The 12,723-nt window shown below is 33.3% G+C and overlaps 1 protein-coding gene across 8 annotated transcripts in view; it reads left to right on the top strand.

The window, feature by feature from the left end:
• The window catches only part of LOC114326119 (cadherin-87A), a 1,008,603-nt gene that overhangs the window by 976,555 nt on the left and 19,325 nt on the right, over positions 1-12,723 (top strand). For all 8 annotated transcript variants that reach the window (XM_050651140.1, XM_050651141.1, XM_050651145.1 and 5 more), the window contains 4 exons: positions 3,298-3,530; positions 8,541-8,738; positions 10,230-10,401; positions 11,938-12,539. In XM_050651140.1, coding sequence (XP_050507097.1) covers positions 3,298-3,530; positions 8,541-8,738; positions 10,230-10,401; positions 11,938-12,539 — 1,205 coding nt within the window. The remainder of the gene's footprint in view (positions 1-3,297; positions 3,531-8,540; positions 8,739-10,229; positions 10,402-11,937; positions 12,540-12,723) is intronic.

Raw genomic sequence — 12,723 nt, forward strand, 5'->3', positions numbered from 1 at the left:
ACATTCTGAGTTGTACTAATGCGACCGACTAGCTCTGAGACTGAATGGTAAGTGACTGTTAATTCTGAACCGTATAAGAAATTGGCTTCTTGTGACTTTTGCGACAAGGGGGAAAATCAATTAATTTTTGTGCGTACCTAATTTAAATTCTAGAGTAAATAAAACCTTTTAGTTCGGCCCAGTTTGCCCAGGGCGTACATGGCCTGTTGAGCAAAATAAATAAGTTCGGCCTGGTACCACAAAGAGCTTTTAGAGATTTGGGGAGCATAAAAATGCAATATAGCGAACTGATATTTCTAAGTTTCTGCTCTTAAGCAGTATTAAGTTTGTACATGTGAGTTTAGGTTGTAAGATAGAGATTATTAATTTGTTTTCATAGCGTAAAAATTTACAAGTCAAAAAGGTTTGCGACAGTCAACGGAAATGTAGTATTAATTTAATGACTTTTCTCATATTCGAGTTAATTGGAACCTGCAAAGGGCAGATGTTCGAACACGTGTATAAAGTAGTAGAATATGCGATAAATTATATTAAGATCCTCGTAGAAATATATTATCGGTATGTTAAAAGGTTATAACACTAGCGATAATCCAAAACAGTTGCAAATTCGTGAAATATAAATGTTGAATGGGTTGCATTTGCGAGTTCATTTGGAATGAAGTAAAAGACAGACGTACTCGCCATCATTTATTGTTAACTTCCGACGACCGGTTTCACTCTCTAAAATATGCAGAGCATCTTCAGGTCAACGGTTACAAGTAAAATAAATGCTACGCTACAAATAAAAACGAGAGTTAGAACAATGTCTGGTTGTAAAAAGATGCTAAAAGGATCCATAAAGTCAAGCCAATATTTAACAGTATATAAATTAAAACCACAGACAAATACATATGTACGCACACATACTGGCAATAACAAACGCCCTTATGCCTGCAAACACATTCAAATGTATGCAGTCTGAGATTATGCAATGTAAATGTGTTGTACTATCATGCCTCTACAAAGGTTTCTTTGTATAGTCTTCAATAACATGATTTATTGCTCAAATTATGCTAATGGGGATTTTTTGGATAGACGGAAAATGTTGCATAGGTTAACAAGTATTAACAAGTATATGGGCAAATTAACAAGTTCCCTCAAGAACTTGCCCATATACTTGTTAACATATCCAACATTGTACGTCTATCCAATCAAATCTCCATTAGGATAATTTACGCAATAAATCATGTTATTGAAGACCATAGAAAGAATCCCTTGTAGCGGCATGTAAGTACAACACGTTTACATTGCATAATCACAGACTGCATACATTTGCAGGCATAAGGGCGTTTGTTATTGCCAGTATGTGTGCGTACATATGTATTTGTCTGTGGTTTTAATTTATATATAGTTATGCTCTACTTTATCTCTTTTATTAGATTGATTAGCAAATTCTTAATTTAATTAATTACTCAATTAATTTAATTGCTGCCTATGTAAACAAAACCAAATTCAAATTAAATTTTCTAATAAACTTTATTCTCAGGGCTAATTTTGTATTCGATGCAATACCTTTGATTTGTGGCTTCTAGTATCTCTAGTTGCTTACTCCTTCCAGGATAAAACAGGGTAATTAAACACATTCAGTATCATATAAATTTAATCTATTATTTATTTATCCAATATGCCGTATAAATAAGATAAAAAAAATAATAAAATCTAAATTTGTTGCAACAATTTCTTACTTATATGAATAAATCAAGCTTTAATTCCGATGTCTTCTTGTTTTAACAAAAAAAAATATTTAAATAAATCATTATTTATTCATACTAAATTTAATAAAATTTACTTTTCTCCTTTTGAATTGATTACTTAAAGTTGGAATGACTAAATGAGTTATAGAACTGTTCAATACAAAAAAAATAAGCATATATGGTGTGGATATATAAACAAGCTCTCTCCGTTTCGACAAATGATTTGACTAACCTTTTTGTTTCTTCACTCCTTCTTTTCCCAGATTGCGTCGTCCTTGATTCTACGACACGTACTCTTTGGATGTTACGAAAAGGTCCCTCTCGTCCAACTGCTTCAAAACAAACCAACCCAGGACTCGCTCGAATTCTCTACTCAGTTTTCTCCTTGCTTGATATCTTGTGCAAATAGATAACAATCAGCTACTCGTTCTAGACAGAACAAAGGATTCTTCATCGGACACAGGAAAATTTTACTTCTCAACCGGTCAACAATTTCGTTTCAACTTGATTCTGCTCGCAAACGCCGATTTCACCACTTTACATTGACTTCTCACTTTTCAAAAACTGGACTGCTCTCTCCCGTTATTCATCACACACTGTCTATCTTTTCTCTCTCAAATTCCGACTCTTGATTATCATCCCTTCCATTGATCTTTCTCTACCAATCAAAAACAACCTCTCTATCCAAAACATCCATACTTTCCTTTCCTAAGAAAACCAACTTAATTTGTATCCAACTTTCCATTTTGTTAAAATTCTAAGAGACATCAAATTACTATCCTTTTTTCACAAAACTAAACAAAAGGCCTTACATTCTAAACTTAATAACATTTGTTTACCGTTTAAGCCTTCTACGAATTATTTACAAAAATCCTATTGATGTTCACTGAACGAAATAACATGCACTTTCCAATATTTTCGAACCATTGTCTGTAAATCCGTTCAAAAAAAACCCATTAACGAAAACCACATTAACGATTTCACCTTCCCCGAAAAAGCACTGTTTATTAACTAAATTAGACTCTATACAATTTTTGGTCATATACAGGGTGAAGAAAATCTATGATCTCGTGGTCTCTAAAATAATTTATTTTCTGAATTTTTCCAAAATACAATTCTACAATAATGTATATTGTTACATATTGGCTTGATGTTATGGATCTTTTTAGCATCTTTTTACAAGCAGACATTGTTCTAACTCTGGTTTTTTCTGTAACATTTAGTTTACCTGTAACCGTTGACCTGAATATGCTCTGCATATTATAGAGAGCGAAACCGGTCGTCAGAAGTTAACAATAAATGATTACGAGTACGTCTGTCTTTTACTTCATTCGTAAAATATACTTTAGGGGGGTATTTTACAGTCAAACATATTCAAGGGTTATAAAATGACCCATATATATTAACTGTAACTTACAATTAACCATTTGTGGAGGTCCGTTCCACCTTTCGCTGGCACTAAAATTCATTACTCCCAATTTGATACGAATTTATTGGGCCAGAAGTAGCAAACAAAACCCATTTCGGGATTTCCTTTGAAAAGGTGGTCATTAATTTTTTTCAGACATCTTTCTTCTGGGCGTGGAAACTGGCATTTTGTACCCTCACAAGTCGTTGTTGGGCCAAACGAGGGATTTCCATTTGGCCGTGGTGGCCAGGGACGGAGGCGGCAATGGGAACGGCAACGGTCAATTGTTCGACGAAGCCACAATTAATGTGCATGTCTTAAATGTAAACGAGCATCGGCCGGAGTTCATTATGCCGGCCCTCGCCAACTCCACGGTCGAAGTACTCGAGGTGAGTGAGTTTACTGCTTTTACGATTTTTTAATGTTCTGTCTTTAATTAATGGCTTATACAGAGTTAGGATAAAGTATGGAACCAAGCAAATATCTTTGAAACGAAAAGTACAATATTTATGAAACTTTGCATGCAAGTACAGTGACGCAAAAGGCATCTGATGCCATATTTTTGAAGTTATACTTCTTTACCGGCGATAGAGGGTAAATTTTTATATGGTAAAACCTAACGACCGGGCGCATGCGCATTATAACTTTGTTCTGATTGGATGTTCAAATGACATGTCAAAAATTATTCAATATGGCGGCTGTGGCACAGCTGTAGTTAAATTATTTATGGTTGTTGCGTTTTAAAATTTGTGTGAAAAGAAACAACAAACAAAAGTTAGTTAATAGTTATACTGCCTTTTTAAATAGTTTTCATATACCTATATTTTTGGACTTTTGGACTATTTTGCACAAGGAAAACTCATTCTAATTTGGTAAGTAGTTTTTATTATAATCATATTGTAATTATACATTTGGATTAGGTTGAAATACATACATTTATTTTCTCAAGAATGCGGATTTTAGAGAGAAATCCCAAATTAGGTTCGATTTTTATTTTTAAATTATGATTTTTTGGCGTAGATTTATTTATCTAGTAGGTATGTAATGCTTTGATTTGCATACTTAATTTGATTACCAACAAAAGTTCTACCAATCTTCATCTAATATATTGTTTTCTTACTGTTTTGTTATATTTTTATATTTTCTTCCACAAAATTTAAACTACATAATTTAATTTTCAAAACAACTATCAAACAGTAAAACGTTCAGTTACCGTATTTTTCCACATGATAAATAATGTGGGATTGGACGAGTGAGTCTACGCTTCGATTACGAATCATCGGCCACGAAATTCACGGCTTCAATTCCCGATGCAAGTTTTATTTTTTTATTTTTTTATGCATGTCATGATTGTAAGTATATTTGTTATATAATTTTTTTTTCAGAAAATGCGTATTTAAAATTTTTGCCAACAATTATTATCGTTCAGAAATCATTTTTTCTTTGTGGCATTTTTTCAATGTGTTTGTGTGCGTTTTATTCTTTTATTTTTTTTAATTTTTGGTATTGTCTTAAAAATCACATAATATGTAGTAGAAGTATAACTTCTTACGTGCGTACAAAGTACACACACATTCTTGTTTGTTACTAGTCCACTTCCGGTTTCACCGGAAATTTCTTAACTTATTTACTTTAAATGGGACACCCTGTATATTTTTGCAGATTTTAAAAGAATTTGTTATTTTTAATTCATACATACCAAGTTTGGAAGAAAATAAACCACAATTTTACCAAAAAGTGATTTTATTAACGTTTCGAAGCCCAAATCGGGTTTCGTTGTCAAAATACCAAATACTACTAAAATAAACAAAAATAATGTATGTGTACTTTGTACGCACGTAAGAAGTTATACTTCTGTTATATGATTTCAACGAAATCAATAAAACAGTTTATTTATATTTTATTTAAATATTAAACTAATTTTAATACTTACTACTTTCCAAAAATTTTTATTAAAACAATACGAAAGATTCAAAAAAAAAAATAAAAGAATAAAACACACGCAAACACATTGAAAAATGAAACCAAAGAAATTATTTCTGAACAATTGTTGAGAAAATTTTGACTAAATACGTATTTTCTGAAAAAAAAATATAATAAATATACTTACAATCATAAAATGTTTAAAAAAATAAATAAAATAAAAATTTGCAGTGGGAATTGAACCTGCGTCTATCAGGTTTAGATTATTTTGAACTCACCCCACGCAGAATTTAACTACGGAGACATGTGAATGAAGTGGAAAGATATATCTAGCAACTAAACGTTTTAAATTTTTTTTGACAGTTGCTTATTCTGTTAGTTTAATCAAATAAGTTTAATTCTTGTGGAATTAAAATACGACAAAATATAGACTAAACAAGGTTTCTGATCAAAAGTACAATACCTATATAAAAATAGGTAAAGAACAACGACATGTTCTCAGTTTTCAGTACAATCTTGTTTCTGAACAATTATCATTTATAAACCTAGAATTCAAACTAAAGTTGAGCAAAATTACCAAATCCGGGAATAAAAATATACAAGATTTATAGGAACTTCAAATTCCTTTAGTTGCACAACAGAATTCACAATTTATTACTTCCCATAACTACCTCAAAATATAAAGATCTTGTTGCTTTGTGCTCTAGTAAAGCTGTTCTAGCAAAGCGATTGATGTGATCGTTCATGGGTATTCTTTCATTTTTTCGACTGTAGATTTATATAAAATATTATGTGAATGTATGAGGGTTATGTTTAAATGTCATAACAAAATTTGATAAGCTCTTTTTAAAACACTTACCAGCAATAAAATATACTGGATTCTCTGATTCTTTAGTTTTGTATGAGATCGTCCCGCTTAATTGATGTTATCCACAGGTCTCTACGTCTTCGAGATAATTGTTTTTTATCAGTAATTTTGTGATTGAAAACCGCAGTCACAGAATAAAATTCCACTTCTCTGTTTGATGGGCTTCCACACTCCTCACCTGGCATGTAACGGGCTTCTTTTCTATGTTAATAATTCCAAAAATTTATATGAAAACTATTTAAAAAGGCAGTATAACTATTAACTAACTCTTGTCTGCTGTTTCTCTTCTCACAAATTTTAAAACACAACAGCCATAACCACAACAAACCACCACAGCTGCGCTACATCCGCCATATTCGATAATTTTTGACATGTCATTTGAACACCCAATCAGAGCAAAGGTATAACGCGCCTGCGTCCGGCACTAAGGATTTTCATATTAAAATTCACCTCCATCGCGCCTAAAGAAGTATAACTTCAAAAATGTTGTTCCTAAGTAAAAAAATTCTTCTAATAATTTATTTAATCTGACTCATTTATATTGGCAGTTCAGACGTATATTATACATTTTAAAGTAGAAGACTTTAAAATGATATCGCCAATATTTATGAGTTGCGTTCCTGGGACGACTTTACTAAAAGATAGTTCATTCGTCACAAAAAAAATCATAACATGTGATCTGTCTTTAAAAAGACAACCAAATGCAACGATGACAGTAAAATTCTCGCGTTACAGATTCCATAGTAAATCACGAGGGAAACCCAGTAAAAAACCTCATGATACTATCCCGACATCGTAAGTATTTGGTCTTATATTTAATTTACTTTCAAAAAAAAACTAATACCAAATTCTGACTTTAATATGTTTAAATTGTAAATAATATTAATAATACATAGATATACAATAAGTAATACTAAAATATAAAATTTGTATTTACTCGATACGTTATTGACTTACTAATTGTGGTATTTTCTTTCTATTAACTTCCTCTTTCAGTATGGGTAACCACATCCTACTGCAATCTACCGAGGAATTTGCGACACAAGTGGTTTCATTTAGCATAATTAGAGCCGCTTCTTTGATTTTTCTCTTTTTACTCTCTGATTCTTTCAGGACTAAGTATACTTAAATCTCTCCACTGAACTCTATGTTCATTATCCCATGCGTGTTGACATATTTGAGATCTATGAAATTATCTATATTTAATATAAGACTGATGAAAATTGAAAATAGTTGATTATAAAAATGCCACAAGGAAATAGCTTCAGAACAACATTTGGAAGAAAAAACTATTAAAAGAAGAAATAAATCTCTTTACAGTTAAAAAATAGGTTAATTTATTTACGTTAGACCAATGATAATAAAAATAAAAAAAAAATAATTTCAAATGTTGAAAATGTCCACCTCTTGATAACGTGCAAGCCTATAAATAAATTCGTGAGTCACTTTTTGCAAGATTTCTCCACGTATTCACATTCATCAATTATTCTTTGTCTCAAATCCTGCAAGCATGTTTTTCGCCTAACGTAAACATGTCATTTTAGATAACCCCAAAGAAAAAAATCTGACGGGTTGAGGTCCGGAGAACGAGCGGGCCATTCTATGAATCCTCGACGTCCAATCCATCGATTTGGAAAATTCACTTCCAAATTATTATGAAAATTCACCATAACCGATTATCATTAATATTTCAATACGATCTTTTTCACTTAAATGAACCATTTTTAATACAACTTATTTCTGTCAATTAGTTCAGTAACCGTTTTACCTAGTATACTAAATTCAAATAAGTCATGCAGTGCATGTAAACAACAATTTTAGTACTCGTTTATTTCCTACTACGTTGTATTAATACAAATAATTATCTACAGACACTTTTTAACAATTTTTTTCTACCAAATTTGGTATGCATGAATTAAAAATAACAAGTTTTTTTAAAATCCGCCAAAATATACAGGGTGTCCCATTTAAATTAAATAAGTTAAGGGTATTTCCGGTAAAACCGGAAGTGGAGTATGTAGTAACAAAAAATATGACAACAGATGCCTTTTGCGTCACTGTACTTGCATGCAAAGTTTTTATAAATATTGTTCTTTTCGTTTCAAAGATATTTGCTTGTTTCCATACTTTCTCCCAACCCACTATATTTGACCTATATTGGGTAAAAGGTCTCTTGCATTTTGTGATGTTTTCAAACAGATTGTGCATTGTGTGTAAGCTTTGGAAATAGTATGACTTAGCGCAATTGCTATAGTTGTTGATCACCTCACAACTTTGATTTTTATTATTTTTTACATATTATATTACAAATAAAAACAAAACAAAAGTGTAATATATTTTATATTTTTTACGCTTTAACGTGACTAATATAATTCGAAATGCATGTTTTATATAAAACATATAAACTCGGAATATAACTAGAATTATTGTAATGTAATAGCAAATTGTAATAATGTAATAATATGACTGATTGATTTATTAGTAAAGTATAAAATTAGTCAATTTGATATAGTGTATGATCTTATTATATGATCTGCAACTAATTATATTTTAATTCTTTAGTTTAGCCTTTTTCAAATTTTAACCTCTTAACATTTTAACATTCTAGAACGCAGCAACAGAAAACTACTTAGTAATGACCGTGAAAGCCGTTGACAAGGATCAAAATGAAAATGGTAGACTCACTTACCATTTCAAAGTCGACGACGAAAACGTTCAAGAGACTGAAGAGTTTAGTATCGATCCCAAGAGTGGGGAACTAAAAACGAGGAAGAGCCTTGATCGAGAGTTCAAACCAAACTACCAAGTAAGTACTTAGTATATAGACATACCATATCCTCTTCCTCATTCTATGAGGCATTATCAAAGCGTGGAGACACTCTAAATATTGTTAACTTGCTGTCTCCATGGCTGCAATCGTGTGCCAGGTAGACAGCTTCATATAAGGATTTTTCTTCCAGAGATTGTCTTCACTTGGTCGAACCAGTCAATGTCATTCCCATATAGAGTTGGGCATGCCAGCGTACATTTGTTTCATTGATCTGACGAAGGCATTTGACAGGGTTCGCCTGGTAGACATTCTAAATATATTAATAGAAAATAAAACACCGACCAGCATAACAAAGATAGTCCATAACCTAAATAACAACAACGTAACCAAAGTTAGAGCAGAAGATCAATTCACTGAAAATATTTCAACACCGGGAGGAATTAGACAAGGCGACAGTTTAAGCCCCTGCATGTTTAACCTACTCATGGGAAAAATTATAAACAAAGTAACATCTCCTAATCTCGGATATAGAATGGGCAACAAAAGAATTAGTATGGTGTGTTACGCAGATGATGCAGGAATTATTGCCGAATCAAAAGATGATATTTGGAGACTACTCTTTCAGTTCTTTCAAATAAGCCGCCAACTAAATATGAAATTTTCTACCAACAAAACTAAATGTATGACAATAGCAAAAGATCCGCTCAGATGTAAGTTAGTGGTTGAGAACAACACCATAGAACAGCTGATGCAATTCAGATATCCGGGCATAGATATATCAAGCACTCACGACCCAGTAAAGGACCTGGGGAGTCAGATCAACAAAGCATCTGCATTGTCAGGATGTTTGCAGGAAATAGTCTGGTTAAATCCGTATATGCGCACAGATAGTAAAATTAGAATCTACAAGACTTGCATACGACCGACCATGACATATGACACAGAAGTACGCGAAGACACCAACAAAACGAAACAGATTCTAAGAGTTACCGAAATGAAAACCCTAAGAACAATATTGGGAAAACAAGAAGAGACAGGGTGAGAAATACAAAAATTAAGAGGGCAATGCAAAATTCAAGATATTGTAAGATCGAGAAGGCAGCGCAATAGAAGGCAGCGCAATAGGATGTGGTACAACCATGTAAGACGAATGGATGATAATAGACTCCCAAAAATTGACCTAGAAAACAACCCGCCTGGTTCAAGACCCCCGGAAAACCACCTTAAAGATGGAGGGATAGTTGGCAATCTACCTCCCAGGAAATTAACCAGAGGCAGCTTCAGAATTAAACAAATCGAAAGATCTCCAAGAAATAAAAGAAGAAGAAGAAGAGGTCTGAGATCGTGTTGCAAGATTGTAGCTATTCACTTGAAGTGTGAAATGGCAAGAAACATTCTTCGGCCGGCTGGGTATGACTCTATTGATATCGATTTATATTCGGAAGGTTTGATGAGTTGTGCTCTTGCGCCGTATAGTACAATTATTTATGTTTTTTGTTTGAAAATCATATATTTATTATCTTTCAGTTGGTGTTGGTAGCGAGAGACCATGGCTTTCCTAAATGGTACGAAACCATAAGGCATTTAACTGTTCTATTAGTAGATGAAAACGACAACCGACCAGAGTTTCCAGGTTCCAAGTCAACTAATCCTTACCACTTTTACGTTGTGGAGAACAATGAAAAGGATATAATGATAGGTAACGTATTTACTTTATTAAGTACTGTAGCGGTTTTTTTACTGTAATAACTTATAATTACAAAGAAACAAGCGGTTCGTATTTATATACGATTTTATTTATATAACAGTACAGACGAATTTATTTTTACAGACTCCCTACTCCTAAAAATTCTATCCTTATTTATTTTGAATACAAAAATACAAGTCATGTTCTTAAACGTTCCAGAAAAACGGAACCGTCCAACTTTAGTAATGCGTAAGCGATCATTCTCGAGAAATCTTTTCCTCGCTCGTCTGTTGAGTCATTCATCTAGATGTCTCCTTACGTGACGCGCTGTCGAGACGGAACCTGTTATTTGCGGTCGGTAATTCGTCACAGTACTGTATCTAAAACTATATATTTATTCGGACGCTTGGAAACCATTATTTGATTAACTAATTAAGTAAGTATTTCGGATTTGTATCGTGTATTTTTATCGACAAACTGCATGTGGATCATCTCGACGTTTAACTATCCTTGTAGGTAACTTCTTCAGGACGGGTGTGGGAATAACCATTGCTCAGAGCAACTCAAGTACTGGAGATAGTAAATGAAAAGGGATCGAATAGACATATTAAACAGGTCCAAGATCATCATTTATTTGCTTCTCTTGTACAGAAATACAAATCACATACCAGTAAACTCTCAATAATGATTTGATACCATACAAACTCTGAAAAGTAAGGATTAACCAATTTATAATATAAGACTGAACTATGCATGTTATGAACCTGTCATCCTTGCTGATGACGCCAAATTTCCTAACCCATTCTAACAACTTTCTTCCAATCCACACAGGCCAGCGTGGTAGAGAAGCGGTAAGAAATCCCCGTACAATGAAAAGCGAAGAAAATGCAATGCTCGCAGTCTCCTGCAGTCCTTTAAAACCAAGTTATGGTAACAGTCTCAGGAGTTAGAGGAACAGAGGGTGCTAAGAATCCTATGAGTCGACCAAGCTACCTTTACAAACGACAACGACAAAGAATATGGTTTATGGTAACGTATAACTTCAGAACATTGATGGAGGATGGAACTTCGGAACGAACTAAAACATATAAAACTAGATATACTTGGGTTATCATAAGTACAGCGAAGAGGTGAAGAAAAGTTGGTACTTTCACCCGAAAACCTATTGTATTATAAAAAAGAGTCTCCTAATGATGGCATTGGATTTATGGTAATTAAAAAACCCACAAAGAATATATTTACAATTAAAAGCATAAGTGATATTTTATCTACAAAGTAAACGAACAAATTCGATTAAAGATCATCCAAAAAAATTGAATGGATCTATGATGACGTTAAGACTGCAAGACAAGAGGTAACCACCAACGCCAAAATAGGCCACAAGACGAGCATAATGAGTTTGTTGTTACCTCATGGACTTGGTATGTTGAAAAAATAATATGTAGGTATATTTTTCTAATAATGAGTCTAATCTTGAGGATATGTTTTGTTCTAATTTAAATCAGAACTGTCTATTATTAAACTAAATATGTTTCTTTTTATTTGTAGGTCAAGTGAAAGCCTTGGACAGGGACGAAGGAATGCATGCAAAAGTGTACTATTACCTGATATCCGGCAACGAAGACCGCCCCTTTTTCTTAGATAGGATCGATGGAGGCTTGTACGCAAACAAATCTTTCGACCGAGAAGAGCAATCAGAATACAGTCTCCTCATCATAGCAACTAACGACCCAAACTACGTAGTCCCTTCGGAACCAGTAGATCAAGAAGAAACCGATAGAAGCATAGCCCACGTCCTCGTCACCATCCTAGACGTCAATGACAACCCGCCCACCTTCGAACAACCCGTCTATTATTCTGCCGTTAATGCGATGGCTAATATTAACGATTTTGTAATTAACGTTACCGCTACTGATCCGGACTTCGGAGTGAACGGATCTATCACTTATTATATCAAGGCTACCAACTTGTTCAAATTCAACTCCAACCGAAGCTCAGGGTCTATCATTCCTTCGCCTTTCAATATTACCGAACAAGGACAGATTTGCACTGCGACGTATCTAGCAGAAAACAATCAACATAGGTTTATCATCGATATCATTGCTAGAGAGAACGCCTTTCCAGAACGAGAAGCATCCACTAGAGTACACGTTAGTATTTTTTTTATTATTTGTTGTGGTTAGTTCAAAGACTTGGTTAAAATATTTAAATACAGTTAAAAAATATCCAGTACAGGGGATCCTCCTGTCTTATCCCATTACCAGTTTCAATTGGGTCAGTTAGTTCTTCTCTTTTTACTTTTATTGTGTTGGTTCTGGTAGATATTTTCGATCG

Source organism: Diabrotica virgifera, chromosome 5 (genome assembly GCF_917563875.1).
Source record: "Diabrotica virgifera virgifera chromosome 5, PGI_DIABVI_V3a".
Taxonomy (NCBI): domain Eukaryota; kingdom Metazoa; phylum Arthropoda; class Insecta; order Coleoptera; family Chrysomelidae; genus Diabrotica; species Diabrotica virgifera.